The following is a 19,622-nucleotide window of genomic DNA, read 5'->3' on the forward strand; positions in this document are numbered from 1 at the left end:
GCAAGAGTGCTCAGGTGTTCATTTGCACTTTAATATACACAGTTGAGTCGATTTTTAAAAATGTTTTAAAAATAATTCTCTAATGCTGAATATGCTCACCATTTCCCCCCATGATTCTTTGGGGAATAGACAGTTCAAAAGGACAGCATTTATCTGAAATAGAAAGCTAAAAAAATGTTTGCACGACTGTTTTTAACACTGATAATAATCAGAAATGTTTCTTGAGCAGCAAATCATCATTCAAATGATTTCTGAAAGATCATGTGACACTGAAGACTGGAGTAATGATGCTGAGACAGGAACACATTACAATTTATCAAATAAACGCAGCCTTGGTGAGCAGAAGAGACTTCTTTTAAAAACAAGAAATGTTGATGGATTTCTTTCAAACGCTAAACAGTTTTTATTTTGGCGGAAACACGCAGGAAGACCTTCTTTTTGCTGACAACAACAGATTTATAAATGATTCTCATTACGAATTTGGGAAGGTTTTTTGGGAAGAATGAATTTGCGTTCCCAAATGATCATTTTGAGCGACTCAAACATAGCATTTGCAGAGAAGCATTTACTGTGCACAGTAGGGATGGGCATATCGATATGAAGTATTGATATATTGATACTGATGTGAGCATCGAAAAGTATCAATACTCTAATAAAAATATCGATACTAAAGGTGTTTTTTTTTTTTTACCAGTAATTTATTTAAAAAGATTATCTTATGCATACAATATGAATAACCTATGTTACCGAATAATTGTGTTGTTTAACTATTTTCCTGAACCATGATCTGGTTCTGAACGCACGCGAATGCTGAAAGACAGAACCAGTCAATCACAGAGAGTGCGTTCGCTCTATGAACACACTGTATTCAAACAGGGCTGAGTTTCCCAAAAGTCTCATAAGAAATGATGCTTTTGAAAACGCAGCCCAGAACAATGCTCATCAGAAGACAGAAAAACATGTTTATTTCACAATAAACAATTATGAATTGTAGCCTACATAGTGCAATTACACTCTTTAAATGTAATTTTAAAAGTTGATATTGATCATGTTCTATTTTGTAACTAATGTTAATACAAATCATACTATCAGAATAAAAATGTCACTGGCAGTCCCTTGTGAAAATTAACCATGTTTTATTTTTTAATACAGTGATCGTTGTTTAACTAGTATTTGTAGATACTTCCCACTACAAGTAAACATATTTTAACCATGTATAAACAAAAATATGATCTAATAAGTTGCAATTAAGGCGTACTGAATGTTAAAATGCCTTTCAAATATAATGTTAAGTGGGTATCTTTACCCATTTTACTCTTAGTAATTTTAATAATTTAATAAATGTAATAATATAAAAGATCAGTTTAGAAGTATCGTATCGGTATCGATATTGGTGATACTGGCCTTGAAAGTATCAGTATCGTATCGAAAATAAAATAAGTGGTATCGCCCATCCCTAGTAAACAGAAACTGAAAGCTATGCTGTACTCTGTCCAAAACATGCAGCACGTCAAATAAGATATTCACACTAAAGCATATCACATTCTCAAATCCAATCATAAAAAGGTTACCGGGCAGCTGACGAGTAGCACCATTTCAGTGCTGATTTTTCTTGCACTTTGAACCCTGGCTAACAAGCTTATAGTGTCCAGCCGATGGCGCCACGAGAGTCAGAATCAATCCGAGCATATATTAGAAAACGTAACATTTTGCAGTTTATTTAGTAATTGTTTAAGGCCATTTCGCGATTTCAACCATCATAAAGTCACATGCAACAAGTCATTTCATGTGCTCTTGGGGGCCCCCTGGTGGCCGCTTAGTTGGCTTATGCCTTGGGCCGGCTCTGCATGGCCTGCAGAACACCACCTTAAATCCCAACAGAATGAGTGCAAACAGAAAGAGCAAAAAAGAGAAAATGGAGAGCTCATGCCATGTCCCTGGTAAAGGATGCTGGTGTGATAGCGGCTTGGCCATTGCCGGCCTTCAGAGACCTGCGGCTGCTGAAGCTGGACACGTGTACAGCTCGACTTCCCCGGCACATGACAGTGGGAGATAGGAGGGATGGAGAGGAAGGGGACGAGGAGGAGGAAGTAGAGTTCGGAGAGACAGAGGAGGAGGAAGAGTACGAGCTAGAGGAGGATGAGGATGAGTAGGAATAGAAGCAGGACTGGCCAGTTTGAGTCTGCGGAGGGAGGGTTAGGTTTTGACCTTCAGAGCACTGAGAAGGCCCGGGGGACTGTGAGGGCGAGACGGGTCTACAGCTGGGCCAGCTCAGACTAAGACACGGGATTAAGGATTTAGAAGAAGAGGAAGAGGTTTGGTTAGTAAGCCTAGACGTATTTGAACGAGGAGCATGGGTTGAGCTATGTTTCCATGAGCTAGGTATAAAAGCTGGGATCTTAGAAGCAGGCAAAGCAAGGAAAGCATGTTTACTATTCCCACCAGCTTTCATAGCACTCCCGTTAGCCTGCAAACAAAGATGCCGGAAGACATGGAAAGTCAAGTAGGATGATGGCACATACGTGAAAATATAGAGCTCTATATTCCATAAAAATAGTCTACAATACAACACCAACAAAAATATTACTCTTGTAACAAAAGGCGTGATCTTGTCTCTTTTCTCTCAGTTTGATTCACACATTAAACAATAAAGAGAAACAAATGAAGGAATAAAAGGATGAATTTGGCCATCAGACCGAAGAGGCCAGAGTTTCTTCAAAACGTCTTCATAATCCAAAGAAATGGAAATATAAACCATCACTCCCCAACCAGCACAGTGGGATTAAAATCTAAGATCCTTTGTGTTTGTTTTTATGGGTGGTTTTCCTGTATAGCTTAGTTAACAGAGCGTGGTGCTAACAATGCCAAGGTCATGGGTTCGATTCCCCATGAAAACATATCTTAAAAGTGTCTATGTGTAAATGATAAACATGCACAAGGAACTGGTTGTGATGAAGCATTGGGGAAGAGTAAACATCATATTGGATCCATGTGTGTCCACAATAAAATGACTCAAACACATTTCCCGTCTGTGTCTTCATGCCTTACACTGGCTGCCCTACAGTAGAACTACCTGTCGGAATTGCCTCTGGGAGTCCTGGAGCTTTTGGGGCTTTGCAGGTTTTTCCACAGTTCCTGGCTGCTGGCGGGACTTGGGCGAGGAAATCCGGCTCGAAGCAGGAGAGTCACCCGAGTTCTGCAAAGATCGACAAGGAAACAACATCAGAGACGGACTGAGGCGAATGACTACTACACATCAGAATGAGAACAGAGCTTTTAAAGATTTCATTTTTGTAGACATGAATGGGGACAGAAAAATACAGGCAGCATGCTCAATTTCCCAACCACAGCACATGCACTTTATTAATCCCACAAAAGATCAGAGCAAGTAGGTCAGACAGAAACGGCTCATGGGTTTAACCTCACTAAAAGTGAGCAGTGAAAGTAGACAGTGGTTTGAAAAAGAAGAGCACCAAGTCCATAATTATGTCCACCGAAATCACACAGAGCCCTCAAAACAGAGTGTTCCCAAGTGCGTTCCCCGGAAGACACCTACAAAACACATTTACAGTTGATTAAAGTCAGCGGTTAGAAAGTCAGGCTCTTAAAGCAAACCCAAGCCACCAGCAGAAGGGGCGAAGGGGAGTTGAGAAAGACCTGTTTACTGTTGGAGGAACTGGAGGAGGTGGACGTGCTCGAGGAGGATCGAGACTGTGTTTTGGATCTCTTCTGCAGTGACGACTTGTGCGGTTTGGGCTTTAGAGGTGCCGGCCTTTTTGTGGGACTGCCCTCCTCCGGTTCTGCATGACTGGCAGTTCTCTTCGCTTTCAATTCTTCTTTGCGGGAGACCTCGGAAACCAATGTAGGCCCAATGCCACTTATGGTACTTTCTAGCTGCTTAATGGTCTGCTCAAGGCTGTCTAACGTTTCATACGTAGTCTTACGGAGTTCTTTGGTTCTGTCTTTGGTGCTCTTTGATGTGCCCGTCTGGTTTTGTGATAAAGACCTAGGGGTGGTAGAATCAGTGTCTGCTTGGGACTTGATCTCAAATCTTTTAGCTTCTTTGACCTCAGTCACGGTTCCATCTGGTTCCTCTTCATCCTCGTAGACAACGACCTGCAGTGTCTTTTTGCCAGTTTTTGTCCCCGTACGAAGGGCCTGGCCAATAGCTGCAAGCTGCTTCTTGGGGAACTTAAACTTGAATTTCTTTTTCACATCTTTAGAAGATTCTGTCTTGTCTCCTTCCTCAAAGTCAAGAGCAGAACTCTCGAAGGAACTCTGCTGTTGTAGAGGCTCTGCAGAGGTACTACTTCTCTGACTGTTCACCCTGTTCTCAGTTCTGCACTGATCTAAAACATCGTTTTTAGGCGTTACCTGACCAGCCTGACTACAGTTGGCTTCCGCTTCTGCCTCCTCCTCGGTCTCTTCATCGATCCTCTCCTCTGAAAGCACCCTCTCCAGCTCTTCTTCACACTCAAAGACGGTGGACAGTCGCTTGTAGGCCTGACAGATATCCATTGGCTCGTCAAAAATGATGATAACTGGCTTCTTGTCATATCCAGAGTCGTCTGGGGCAGATGCGGTTGGTTCTGAGCCCACTTTAAGAGTCTGGACATCCGTGCCTTTACTGTTTACCAGCTGTTGGTACTCTCCTGTCGACAGAGCCTGGACCTTGTTTTTAGTAATCCTAAAGGCAATGTTACTTGGTGGAGGAGGACCTTCTTCTCCTGGGAGGTCTGGACTTAGACTGGCCTCCTCAGTGTATCTGACATGACCACTAGATGTTCTCTTTGTCACTTCCTGCCCATTCTCATGATCGTTCAGCTGTGTTGAAAATGAGGCATCAGTGTTCGGCTGATGGATCGGTGAGTGATTTTGAGGTTCAGCACTCTGAGGACTTTTGCTAACAAGTGTAACTTGAACAGTGGTTGAACGATAGCCATGCTTTATTGACTTATCCAGAACAGGTGCGACTTGCTCAGAAGACGTACACAATATCTGCTGCTCTAACTTCTCAACAGGTGAAACTTTCTCAGAGGGTGAGGGAACTACCTGCTTTAGGGACTTCAGAACCGATTCAGTCTTAATCTCTTTTCCAACTTCAGGGCTGTTCTTTAAAGAGTTATATGGACCAGATGACGCCTGATGAATATTGTTTAGCTTTCTTTGGACCTCCTTGACTGATTGGCTTGAGTGAGGTGAAATTACAGGTAAGTCATTGGATGTTACACATTTTTGCTGCTGGGAAAGGTCAGAAGCATTCTTAGGTGCAACCTTTGTAGTAGAAAATGTTGCTTTCTTGGGCTCCTTTAGGTCATCTGGCCTATAGGTGCCCTCATTTGATGTCTTTGATGTTCCGGTGATATAATACATGACCTGACAAAGAAATCAAGAATTCTTTGGACTTCAAGCAACACATTAAAGACAAACTGAACACAATATGCATACATGCTCTTAAATCTCACTTAAAACTAATGCAAACAGTAAAATAAATGATATTTACCCCAGGTGAACCAGGTGAAGCACTATTCTCCCTACTTTCAGAGAGTGCTCCTTCTTCAGATAGATGAGTGGTGGTCTGTTAGGAGAGTTTGTTAGTAGAGAGTCATTGCATTACACTGTGACAGACCTTTATTTACATTCTCATATTAATACCCAGCTAGTCAGTGCGCTGCAGAGACCACTGTAGAGAGAAACATTAAAACAACAGATCAATGGCGCCATCTAGAGTTCTTTAGCTTTCACAAAGAACACAATCATTAGGTCTCATCCATAGTTTGCAAACTACAGTATGTTGTCAAGCATTGCTTAAAAATAATGTTTTTATTGTGACTAGACAGGGAGTAGTGAAATGTTATATATAGCATTTTCCATGCAAAGACGGTGATAGGGGATAAAAACACATGCTTGAATTTTTTTTGTTTAGTTTTTTAAACAAAATATTTTAGTGGAGAAAGTGACTTGCATCTAGTCTTTATATAGACGATCAGAACATAGAAATACTTCCCCTGTTTTGAAAACCCTGACACTGTTGGCCTGTAAGACAATTTTTTTTCTAAAAACTAAAGTTACACACACACACACACACACACACACACACACACACACACACACACACACACACACACACACACACACACACACACACACACACACACACACACACACACACACACACACACACACACACACACACACACACACACACACACACACACACACACACACACACACACACACACACACACACACACACACACACACACACACACACACACACACACACACACACACACACACACACACACACACACACACACAGTCTATATTTTATTAAAAAAAACAAAAACAATAAAAAATGTATTCTATCTATATATCTCTTTAGATAGGACATTCTGGCCCTTTTTCCAAGTGGACTCTGAATGCTAAAAAAGGAAAAGGTCAGAAGTCAGAGTGTGCTGAATGGCCTTTCCAACGCCCCAGTCACTCTGACCCACACCATCTTATACAGCTGTATCTATTAGCATTCAGCAGGAGAGTGTGAGTGACAGACCAGTGTTAGACACACATTCAAACATATTACACCCTCTCTTGATGAGGGGCTACGGTCAGGCATTGATGTTCATCAGTATGTCAGAATGGGTTTGTTGTATTAGTGTCAGTAGAGCGGGAGGTTATGGGACACGATTGCCCATGTGAGCACTGCTGTTAGATTGCGATGGGGAGTTAGCTTTTATCACATCTGTTACCTTAGTGTGGTAAGATAGGGAAAGCCCTGGCTCCATCTCACTGTCTGAGGGCTCATGGGTTGTGAGATCAACAATGTATCTGGGCTGTAAATCTTTAATAGTGCACTTCTGAAACACCTGAGGAGGGGTAAGGGTACGGGTATTAGGTGTTGTGTCTGGTGGATTTTTCCGTCCTGCGTTTGTGTAATTATGAGATGTCAAACAGAACTGAACACCTTTATCCAAACAGGGTTAAATATATATGTGTATTTACATTGTTACTACTTCATTGCTAATTAAAATAAACTCGTGGATACATTCATGATCTTACCCATTCTCAACAATAGAGGGCAGCACAATTCAAACTTCTGAGAGAGTCAATACACCATAGTGCCCTCATTTTGAAGCTTTTGCGTAAATGTTGACACTGGCGGGGCAACCATTGATGTCTGTATGGCCTTGATATTTGTCGTTTAACACCTCTGACATGTCTCAACTTCCTGTGCATTTGGTTTTCCTCTATATGTGTGTTTGTAAAAGAAAAGGTATGTTCATGTCTTTGTGTAAGAGGCTCCTGTGAGAACGGTTGTGGTTTGCTCACCTGTAGCTCAGCCATGATCTTATCTCCTTCATCCTCCTCATCTTGTAAGGTGGAGGTGTTGACAGGAAGGGTGCGGGGCTTGGGCTTGATCTCTGGGCGCACACGCAAGGGTTTGGGCTGCGGGGCCTCCTCTTCATCCTCCTAAAGCCAAAACAACCAGCTGAGTGTGACCGACCCTCACCCACCATTATGTTTCACAAAACAACAAAAGCAGCTGGAATCTCTACGGTGATTTTCCGTCATTATTATTCACAAAAACAGGACAGAATATGCAGCACACAGCACACCCAGGCAAAATATAGCAGGCTGCAATTTCAACACGTAGTGGGTACGTTGTATGATATCAAATATATATAAGTGCTGTTTTCAAATAATAATAATGACAAATGTCATGTTGTCTAGGAATGTGGCTCAACAAGGCCTGAGTCACATGGTGTTAGTGCAACCTTAATAGCACGACACACGCACCTGAGCACTAGTGGACTCTTTCCGGGAGGTGTAGATAACCTCCCCTGAACGTCCAGTGGTGAGTCCAGTTCCAGAGGGGTAGAATCTGCGTGGAGGGGGAGGGGGAGGTGATTTGCTGGTCATCTCAGGGTTGGGCTTCCCTCTGTCAACACTGGCCCTGTGGGGCTTTTCTATGGTCGGCTTCTGTGGCCTCTCCAAACTGGTCTGGACTGGTTTATCTGCTATGGGTCCATCCAGTGGTGCGGTTTCTGTTTGAAGTAAGATAAAAAGTGTCTCATTAACCAATTTAAATCCTGCAGAGTAAAGAGTAAACGCGAATCAAACACACCTGAACCAGCCAGGCAAAGTTTAAAAACAAAAATTAGTTGTCCAAAACACATGCAGAAAAAAAACATCAAACAGGAAATTATATCATATGGCTGCGTTTACACTGGCACAAAAAGAAATCAGATTTTTTACTCACATCTGACACAGATCGGATTTTGTTGAACAAACACAAAAATCTGCACGAGCTCCGATTATTTCACATCTGATCTGAGCCACTTCCAAATTTGGTTTTAAATCAGATACATATCCTATATCTGGATATCCGGGGGGCCCATTCGGCCCGTTTAAATATTTCTGAAAATAATGTGATTTTTATATTACTTTTACTTTATTGCAAACCCAAGGAAGGGTCTCCTTCACCCTGTCACAGGCCACATTCACCCTGATGTGTTTATAGAACCCATTTAATATGACTATACAATAACAACAATAATGTTAAAATAGTTTTATTATCAATAAAGAAATATATTATTATTATTAACTATTTTAAAAACTATTTATTATTTGTATCTACTAATTAAAAAGTCCAGTATTTCATAATAATAATAATACATTCTTTGTTTTCAAACAAAGATTTTGGCAGGAAAAAAAAACATTGGATCTATACAAATCACACAAAAAACATATTTTGGATTCAAAGTGGCATTTTTTGCAGAAAGGAAATTTTGCAAACCTATTTTTAGAAAATTCCATTAAGTTAATTAATTACATTTTACCTTTTATTAAAACTATGACACCAACATACAAAGTACAAAGAGCACATCTCTAAGAAATTGGCAGACATGCGTGTCTCCTTTCCTTTATCATGGACACTCTTATGTCAATTACGCAGATCCCAGTTTTGTGTTATTTATGTCCTGCAATCTGAACGAATGGTTTATATGCAGATTCACATGAGTGGACAGACATACCAGGGTGTGGAGACACAGGAAGTGGAGAGTCCACCTCATCCGGCAAGATGGGTGTTTGAGAGAGGGCGCTGTCCACCTGGTTGCTCACCTCCAGGTCAGGTATGGCCTTCATAAGGCTGGCCTGGGTCTGCTGGAGGATCCTTTCCATTTCCTTTTCCACTTTTGGTCCAGCAGAGTGAACCGTGTCCTCCGCTACTGCCCGTTTTGAAACCTGTGGAGAAACAAGTAGATGTTTGTTGCAAAAAATTATGGGGAAAGTATTTTTTGGAGAAAGTTCCCTGCAAATAAATGCACAGTTACAGAAATAAGTATAAATAACCAAGTATAAAGTAAGTATAAAAAACAGTTGGTGCCAGTCCACCAATCTTAATGAATCAAAAGTGAAATGCACAGTTGAGCCGCACCTCTTCAGGCATGGGCCTGCTTGTGTTGACAGCGATCTCCTCCACTTGCTGTGGAGATGAGGAGGTTCCAGTCGTGCTGATGGCAGAGGTTACTAACACAGCTTCCTGGCCCTGCGGAGCTGCTCTCTTTTGCTGGGCAGGGCTGTTTTCTCTGCTCCTGGGACTGACCTTGGCCACAGTGGGGGAGTCCCTGCCATGGGTGGGTGTGAGGGGGGGACTGGGGTGGTGTGTGATGACGGGAGCCGTCTGAATGCGGTGCCCAGTTACAGGAGAAGATGGCACGGGTTCCGAGCAGCTGATTTTGACCGGTGATCTTGGTTGTGGGGTGGGGGACTCATGAACAGGTTTTGGAGATCTGTACTCCTCCACAAAGGAAAGTGAATCAGTTGGCAATGCCTTCACTTGGGCTGGGTCAGAAGTATGGTTGTGGCTCTCAGTGGCATATCTACAGAAAACAGAAACCCTAACAATGAACCCTCCAAACAACTACAACGCTCTAAAGGGATTTAATATTCTAAGTGGTACATGAGTTGCACCTTCTCAGTCCGCTCAGTGTGTCGGTCAGAGCTTTGACTCTCTTCAGCATGCTGTCCATTTTGTGAGGCTCCTCCTTCAGGAAGCGCACCGCCTCCACCTCCACCCGCAACACGGCACGCATTTTCATCTGCAGGGCTGGGAACTCTCCTGAAAAGATGCAATTCATTATTTTACAAGAGAAAGATCTACATTGCCGTTCAAAAGTTTAGGGTCTGTTAGATTTTGTTTTAAATGTTTTTTTTTTTAAATAAGTGTATTATGCTTGCATGTATTTGATCAAAAATACAATAAAATGTTAATATTGTGAAATATTACTACAATTTAAAATAACTGTTTAATATTTTAATATATTTTAAAATATAATGAATTCCTGTGATGGCACAGCTGAATTTTCAGCAGCCATTTCTCCAATCTTCAGTGTCACATGATCCTTCAGAATTTAAAGGTTGTGTTGCTTAATATTTTGATATTATGAATTGTCATGATCCCATGTTCCCCTGGTCTTGTGTGGACTTTTATGTTATTTCCTGGTCTGTGCCACGTTTTGTAGTTTTTCTTGTTGATTAGTTCTTTGATTATTCCCAGGTGTGTCTTGTTTGCCAATTACCCCTTGTTTTTAAACCCCAGTGTTTCTTGTGTTCCTTGTCGAGTCTTGTCCTTCATGGCAGTTCCTGTTTCTGGTTCTCTGGTTTTTTGTCTTTGATATGTTTGCTTTCCTTGCCCATGTCTGGATTTATCAGTTTTACCTAGTTACCAGTTTTACTCTTTTATTATGTTTGTTTGAATAAATGTTTTCTGCATCTGGATCCTACTCTCTCTCATTCCTCTTGTTAGATTGTGCCAAAATGTTAAATCGAATGGATCTCTTAGTCAGAAATATCAAATATATTAGATCTGACCCCGGACGCCAAATCCCTGCCAGAAGATATAAGTCTTCTATCAGCCTAAGAGTTTGACTGAGAAAGGAGACAAAGTGATGATAATAAAAAGAGCAGAGTGATCTTTTTTACTTTGTCTGAATGTTTCAATGCTCAGACTTCGTCTGACCAATAAAAATCCAACAAGTGTTTTTATACCAAGGAAAAACAATGGAAAATTACTGCTTCACAACATCGTCCTGTGACTTTAAAAACCTTGAAATGGAGACTTATCTCCTCCCCTTATCTCTCCCTCCATATTCTCTTATCTCCTACTCATGAAGACAAACATCCCTTAAAACCACACAATCATACAACATTAAACCGCAATGGAAAATAAACTATAAGCAATATAAAAACATAAATTACATAAATGAATAATAATAACAATAAAATGATTAAATTCTAAATCAAATAATATGAATAATAATAGTAATAAATGACAACTACATAAAATACTAATGATTATAAATGATTATAAAATGAAATCAATAACAGAGTAAATAAAACGTCTGTTACGTATGTATCCCTCATTCCCTGAAGGAGGAAGCGGAGACGTACGTCGAACGTGACCGACTGAAAGGGAACCCAACACAGGTGTATGATTGCTCTCTTAAAGTAACACATGCTAGACTGGGTAAACCCAGCCCGATCTGCCGGTGATTTGATTTCGTCCTGCAGCTCAGGCTGGAAACCTGTACATATTTTTATCCTGCTTCTGTTAAAAATTTGCGGGGAACAATCACAAACCGGCTTATCCACCTGGCGTGCTATTGGCCCCCAAGTATAGGTCTCTGCAGGATAATTGGCGGGTTTAACACAATGACAGATAGAGAAGCGATGGATCATTGGTCTGATGGGTTGAAGGACTATCCAATTGCGTACAGAGTCATTTGAACTATGACAAAAAGTCAACAGGCAGGAAAAATACAAACGCAATCACCTTTGAGTGTGGCCAAAGCTTCGCCTACTCTCCGTAAGTTGACCGCTCCTTCCTCCACATCCTTCAGAGTGACTGGCCGTTGGTTCATAGCAGAGGTGGATTCTTTCTTGAGCATCTCCACGTAGTTCTCCAGCTCTCTGTGACATTGTTACAGAGGATGTGTCATTTATCAGAACAACAAGTTGAGGAATCAGTGACTGACAGAAGTACAACACAATATATTTACGGAATATACAATTCCTAGTTTTCCGTCACGTGACACTCGCGGAGCCCTGGAGGGCAAAACAGCCATAGAACTGCAGCACAGCCTGTCAATTTTCCATCTTAAAAACAAAAATATGTGAACAAGATGCACGTTTTGGGCACTTGTGATCCATACACAGCACCTGCTGCAGTATTTCAATCACTAAAAACAGTGGGACGTTTTTGAAACGCTTAATGTGAAAAACACTATAGGGTGAGTTGCACTAATAAGGATTCAATTAAGCAAAGTTTAACACTAATCAAGGATATGTTGGTCTGGGTTTTATTTTAAATCGAGTTGTGTTGCACCACTTAATTTTAAACACAAATTAACTACGCAGAAATACTGATCGGGATGAACCGACATCAGGCTAAAGAATTCTTATTAGTGCAACCCAACCTTAAAGTGCCTTAATGTACTATAACAGTGATATTAAAAGATTAAATTCAGATTACACCTTTTTGATGATGCATACTATATATAGGCGAGTAGATGAGCCAATAATATGAATGCAACACATTTTCTTTATAATGGTTTTCGATGGGAAAAACCCTTAACGAGAAACCTTGTGTTGCATTAATATTCAGCATTCATTTGCTTGCCTGTAGAAGGTATGCAACATCAATAAGGTGTATATAGAATTTGGTCTTTTACTATCACTGTCTTACTACATTAAAACTTACCACAAACCTGGTAAAAATGACTGGCGGGCAGTGGAGGAAAGCCTTGTTTTGCCCTCCAGGTGGACGTTCCTATAATGGTGTGACGTGAAAACTATGAATTGGGTCAGACCACTAGTGAAAATGCTTCAGTTACTTTTTATTATTAACATTTTATTACAAATACAGTATTTTATCTGTATAACAATATGGGTAAAAATGTAACTAAATGATTGCCATTTATTTCAGAATCTTTAAGTATTTGTCTTTGCTTTTTTGCTCGAGCTGGACAATCTAATGATCATGATATCCAGCATGATTTGAGAAAGCATCTTGTGCTCAAAGGTTTCTGTTCATATAAAAAAAAATCCCATATTTCCAATGTAGTCACTGTTTATATGGTTTATTTCAAATGCATTTAATCCAGCATTTGCAGCTTTTAGCGACACTTAATACTGTGTAATGAGCAAGTCTTGACTGCGAGTCCTGCTGAAGGCTGAAACCTGTTTAACGTGATTTAGGTTTGTTTGTTGACTGACAGTTCACATACAGATAAGTTTGGCTGTGTAAGCTAAGATGGCAACAAAAGTCTGCCCTCAGCCAAATACCTTTAGAGGATCATCACAACATACATCTTTCTCGGCTTCTCTGACTTCTTCCCTCTTGAAATGGTTAAGTGTGAACTGTTGAAGCTGGACATCATGAGTTGCACTAGCATTTAAAAGCCTTTAGCATGACCAGATATGCAGGAATCTGCAAGCCAGTACACATGCTCTGAGATCATAGTTTAGTGCCGTCTCTGTGGGAAATGGTTTGTGTTTTCTGTAATTTACCTGAGGGGTGTCTTAAGGGTTTTCCCATGCACAATGTCAAGATCTGCTTTGTTATCTTTCTCACTAAAACACAATCGAATGTAAGCCAGTATTATTATGTGTATGATGAACTAATAGATGCTGGTCACTGGAATAAAATGTTTTGCATGTCATGCAGTGTTATATTAGTATTTTATATACTATTATAGTATTTATTCATATTTTGAATGATCTTTTATTTGTATATATGTATAAAATATTTGTTTTAATTTTAATTTAATGAATTTAATGATTTTGTCATTGTTAGATTTTATATTCTTTAATATTTCTATGGAGCTTTCATTTCTTTTTAGTAATTGTAGTACTTTAAATTAAACTTATTTTATTTGAGATAATTGCCCAGGCAAACTTTCTAATTTTAAGTTTCTTATCCAAAATCCAAATTTTTTTATTTAATCTTTATTTCAATTAACAAATTATTTTAACAAGAAATTGTGGCTAAACACCCACTTGAAGCAATCTGATTTATATTTCCCATGAGGACAGCAGGCATTCATCATGACAGGAAACACGAAGAACGTTTCACAAGCCTTATTCTTCTGAGACAGGTTGGGACAGTGGATTATTCAATGCGTCATTTCATGCAATCGCACACATCTCCACCCAAAGAAGGCATGATTAGTTGAAGTTTATCAAGGTTTACAGCACCAAATGGGTTTTAGAATAATAGTACAGAAATTGAGTAATTAAGTACAGCACTAATGTTGTAAAAAATCCCCTCTGCTCACATCTATTAAAACCAACATCTTTGTTTATTAAAGTATGCATTCAGCACTGAATGGAGACATGGGATTATAATTAATTAGTGAGGAGATTAGAAGTGAGCAGTTAATCAGCATCAAATCTGTCTCCATTGCAGCAGCTAATCATTGCTGTGATTTTCCCCTCTAGATAGCAGCATTTGTTCTGTTCGTCCACAACTGTCTCTCACATTTTACAGATGACCAATTCATGATGAATTCTTCATGGGTAATTAATTTCAAGGTCTTAACAGGATCAGTATTAGCACACCACTCATGAAAAATTAAAAAAAAAAATATATATATATATGCTGCCCTGTTGTCTTACCCGAGCTGCACAAGAACCCTCTCCTCCATGCCCAGATATCTGTGTCTTTCTTCTTCCACCTGGACTCTTTGTTTGTGAACAGGGTCCCCGAGGTGCAGCACAGTGCCTGAAACTTTCTCCGAGATCTCCTGCTCTGCCTGTCGCAGCAACAGCCTCATGGCATCTTGGTTTTGCAGCTGTATATGGAAAGCAAAGTTCAATTGTTTTCTGACCAAATGTATTTTATAACCCATGTATATATTATAATACTACATCACATTACTATAATTACACATCATATGTTTGCTTATATATACACAAAAAATATATACACTGTTCAAAGTTTAAAATTAAATGTTTAAAATTTTCATCAACATTTTTCAGTTGGCCAAATTGAATTTCAGTGAATTGATACAATTAAATTCACAGAAATTCAATTTGGCCAACTAAAACATTTAGATGTGACCAGTCACTAGAACATTTTAAATTGGAGACCTGAATTTTTTTTACAGTGTAAGAAGTCTTATATACTCACAGAGTCTGCATTTATTTAATCATTTATTTAAACATGCATATTGTGAAGTATTATTACAATTTTAAATACATTTTCTATTTTAATATATTTTTTTCAAATGTAATTGATCCTTCAGTAATCTTTCTAATATGCTGATTTAGTGCTCAAGAAACATTTCTTATTATTATCAACATTGAAAACAGTTATGCCGATTAATATTTTTGTGGAAAGTGTGCTACATAATTTTTCAGGATACTTTGATTAAACAGAACGTCATAAAGCACAGCATTTATCTTAAATAGAGACATTTTGTAGTAGGGCTGTTTTAACGATTAATCGCGACTAATCGCATCCTAAATAAAAGTTTGTGTTTACATAATATATCTGTGTGCGCTGTTTATAATTATTATGTGTATATATATAAATACACACATGCATGTGTATATTTAAGATTTTTAAAAAATATTTATATATAAAATATTTATATTTATATATAATATAAATGATATAAATACATATACAGTATATACTGTACATGCAACTATTTCTTATATCCATGTATGTGTGTTATCAAATATACATAATATTTATACACAACACAAACAGATATATTATGTAAATACAAACTTTTATTTTGGATGCAATTAGTCACGATTAATCGTTAAATAGCCCTAATGTAGCATTATAAATGTGTCTTTACTGTCTTTTTTGATCAATGCATCCTTGCAGAATAAAAGTATAACTTTCTTTACAAAAAAATCTTACTGACCCCAAACTTTTGAATGGTAGTGTGTTTTATTTACAAGTGAAGATAGTTGCTTTACTATTGACTTTATTTGACTGAAAGCACAGGACTTGAATACAACAGCAACTCATCTATAGAAAAAGCAGATGCCCTGGATAGAACTTAATTTCAATTTGAATTCCCAATGTACCTGCATCTGTTTGAGTTGGTGGAGCTGCAGTCTGAGGTCAGTGACGTTTCTCCTGAAGTTGGAGAGGATTGAGCACATAGCAGGGTCTCTGACCGGAGTCTGAAACTGTGCTGAAGGACTGTCTATCTGCACAGCTGGGTCCTTAGGTGATGTTACAGTACATGCACCTAGAGAAAAACACCAATTTCTGAAGTTAATGCTCTGGTAACAACACATATATGGCATATACTATCTATGTAATCACCAAGTTAAATTAAGATTAAATTCAGATTCGTGACTCACAGGAACAAGACGGAATGATAAAGGAAGCATCATCATGTTTACTCACCATCATTCTGTGCCGGAGAACCCACCTTTACTGGTTTGTCACTATAGAGAAAGACAAAACAGTGAGTTTTAGAATCATTTTGCAGTTTAAATTATATTGTTTTTATCTTCAAATTACATCAATACAAATTCATGCTATATATGAATTAGATTAAATGTGTCTGTGAACATTTACCTGGAAGTCTCTTTGGCACTTGTATTTGGCCCTTTCATAAGAGCATGTTGAACAAGACCAGTAAGACTGGCTATCTGCTGCTCCATAGCCTTTATTCTTTGACTGCAAAACACAGGTCACATGACTCAGTCATGACTCAGTCAATAAAGACAATTCCATAACTGATCGTGGGCCATTCAACTGTCGATCTAAGGAGTATTAAACAATGCTAAAAGGGGCACCAGCAAGGTAATTATATTGCCTTAATCTGTTTCTGAGGGCAAAATTTTTATACTTGAGGCATGAATTAGAGCATGTATATGAATGATGGACGTGGCTACGAATAACTCTTGTCCTCTTCTCAATTTCACCACAACAGACTATTTTGTTATTTTCCCCATCAGCCCTTGATTACTCAAGCACTATTTGAACAAATAATAACAGCAGAGGAAAGCGAAATAAAGTATTATCACTGTTTCCTTGTTTTAACGTTTAAAAAAAAAAGGTATCTTATGCCTACCAGGACTGCATTTATTTGATCAAAAGACAGCAAAAACAGTAATATTATAAAATATTATTACAGTTTAAAATAACTCTTTCCTATTTAACATATTTTAAAACGTAATTTATTCATGTGATGGCAATACTGCCCAGTCACATGATCCTTCAGAAATCATTCTAATATGAAACGTTTACTATTTTAACTTTAAACTATTATTATCAATGTTGAAAACAGTTGTGCTGCTTTTATTTATGTGCGAAAATATTGAGCAGCACAACTGCATAACATTTGTTTTCTGTCACTTTTGATACATTTTATGCGTCCTCAATAAATGTATACATTGATTTATTTATGAATGACTTGAAACTTTTGAATGCTCATTTACATTTTAAAAAATCATTAGGGCTTGAAGTAGATCACCTGTATCCATTTAAACCTGTATCCCTGACATGAGCACAACGTCAAATTCCCTCTCACCTCTGTGGATCTCCAGCTGCCACGTGACCTTGAAACGGCCTCTCTCCATGACCGGGTGAAAGGTCGGTAAAAACAGGGGAGGCCACATTGCCTCTCACCCTGGTCGCCACCTCCATGGCTCCATTACTGTCCTTGCGGAAAGATCTTCGAACAGGTGACACCCTTTCTGCTGCAACACCCTGTGAGGGCATGTGGGAGTTCTGGCCTGGGAGCATGTCAATCATTCTGACCTCATTGACCCTGTGAGGAGAAGCAGGTGGAGTTTTGGAGCCCATCGAGGCGAGCTGACTCTCGCTGTACTTGCGAGATTTCTGTCTGTAGAGGGAGTGCTGCAGGTCCTGGCCATCAGCGTATGCGCCCTTGACGGAGGAGCGGTGCTGAATGTATGCTGCCCCATCTGGGACGTCTCCGGTATGGCTGCCTTGTGATGAGGCGATGCTGTGTCTGGCCTCAGGCGAACTGTATGCTTCTGAATACATAGGAACCATCTTGCTGCTCAGATCCTCATCTGGTTTTACGTCCCGTCGCTCCAGGATGGCACTGGGGCAGGGTGTGATGGAGCGACTGGGAGGCAAGCTGGATAGGCGGTCCCTGGGTAAGGTGGAGCTACCGGGCATGGCAACAGAGTTACCAAATGGGAACCTGGAAGGTGAGGAGGGCATGGAGCGTGGTGTAGGAGGAGACAAGGAGCCCTGTACTGAATGTTTGGGACTGTGAGGCAGAGTGTGCACTGGACTTTGGCCTCCCGGCTGCTGTCTGCTGCTGTAGATTCTCTCTCTTGTGATCTAGGGATAGACCGAAAAAGCACATCAGAGAGAATTTGGGTAACACAACCCCTACAAAGTACATTTTAAGGGGATATGTAACACTTTGCTGTGAGAAACACCAGGTGTTCATCAGCTGGTTTTGCTACATTCAGTGGGAACCCAACACATTACCAAAATTGTGTATCATACAGAGATGCACCAAAATGAATTGTTTACCAAAACACAAAAATCTACATTTTCATTTAGCCAAAATCCAAAACCGAAAATAGACTTCAGGGGTGCATCTCAATCAGCTCCCTAGTTCAGTAGTTAGAGCACTGATCAGCTATTTTAAGGGCTGTCTCAATTGCAAAATGTCAGCCTTCCAGTACGCTCCCTAAAAAGTCCCACAATGCACCTCACTACATTCCCTTAACGGATATTCTCTGTAATACATAAACTGCGCAAACCAACTCAATGCACATCATGACACTAGATAGATGTCATCAAATTGTTATTTATTTATATTTCAGCATAAACATACATCACTAGATGTTGCAGGTATATGTAACAATCAAAGTATTTATCATAATGTATTTTAAATAACAAAAATGTCAGAAAAATCAATTCTGCTGTTGTTCATAAATACCAAAAGTGATGTTGTACAACGAGGAGCTTATCATGTCACAATCAGTCTCCCAATGTGTAGTGGGTCCTTACTGTCCTTACCAGTGCCCGAATTCATGTACATGATATGCGGATTCATGACCTAGGGTGCTGAGTCACACCCTGAGTAATTAAATGTAGCTAATTGGGTAATTGAACTTGGTATGCTGTTCTGTGTGTTGTGTTCTTGGGTGATACATTAAATCGTAGTAAAGTTCTTCAGCAACATGCCACCTCTTGATATTTCATTTTCAGCAAAACAAATCGTACATATTGTTACTCTAGCATCCTTTTTGATTATGGTGGTGCATCCACACTGTGACTGCTGACATGTTTACCTGTTGTAGCTTATCCGTAGCGTAGTGTAGTGTCAACATGTGTCATTGGAAAAGTGCTAATTAAATGTCACTGTTTTGGTCAGAACGTATTTTGGTGCATTACTATTAATATTCACTGCAAAAAAGACATTTATGGTCTGTGTTTATCCTTGTTGCAAGTGTAATGCATTTAATATATTCTGGTTTATTTTATCTTAGATTCGTGCTACTGTTCATTAGACTGGGTAAACCCAGCCCGATCTGTCTGCGATTTGATTTCGCCCTGCAGCTCAGACTGAAAACCTGTAAATTTTTCTATCCTGCTT

The 19,622-nt window shown here is 39.4% G+C and overlaps 1 protein-coding gene across 4 annotated transcripts in view; it reads right to left on the reverse strand.

The window, feature by feature from the left end:
- Positions 1-689: 689 nt before the first annotated feature.
- LOC307128410 (sickle tail protein) overlaps positions 690-19,622 on the reverse strand; it is an 86,826-nt gene continuing 67,893 nt past the window's right edge. Inside the window, exons 6-20 of one of the 4 annotated variants that reach the window (XM_079820254.1) lie at positions 17,568-18,352; positions 16,610-16,711; positions 16,436-16,476; positions 16,108-16,274; positions 14,680-14,855; positions 11,837-11,973; positions 9,976-10,123; positions 9,440-9,884; positions 9,036-9,246; positions 7,798-8,045; positions 7,330-7,470; positions 6,750-6,866; positions 5,504-5,578; positions 5,275-5,376; positions 690-3,196 (exon numbers count right to left, since the gene is read on the reverse strand). In XM_079820254.1, the coding sequence (XP_079676380.1) occupies positions 3,059-3,196; positions 5,275-5,376; positions 5,504-5,578; positions 6,750-6,866; positions 7,330-7,470; positions 7,798-8,045; positions 9,036-9,246; positions 9,440-9,884; positions 9,976-10,123; positions 11,837-11,973; positions 14,680-14,855; positions 16,108-16,274; positions 16,436-16,476; positions 16,610-16,711; positions 17,568-18,352 (3,033 nt within the window). In that variant the 3' untranslated portion in view covers positions 690-3,058. Of the gene's footprint in view, positions 3,197-3,657; positions 5,377-5,503; positions 5,579-6,749; positions 6,867-7,329; positions 7,471-7,797; positions 8,046-9,035; positions 9,247-9,439; positions 9,885-9,975; positions 10,124-11,836; positions 11,974-14,679; positions 14,856-16,107; positions 16,275-16,435; positions 16,477-16,609; positions 16,712-17,567; positions 18,353-19,622 lie in introns of all 4 variants that reach the window. The other 3 variants (XM_079820252.1, XM_079820253.1, XM_079820255.1) reach the window with 3 other exon arrangements.

Source organism: Gobio gobio (assembly GCF_949357685.1).
Source record: "Gobio gobio genome assembly, chromosome: 6".
NCBI classification, from domain to species: Eukaryota; Metazoa; Chordata; class Actinopteri; order Cypriniformes; family Gobionidae; genus Gobio; species Gobio gobio.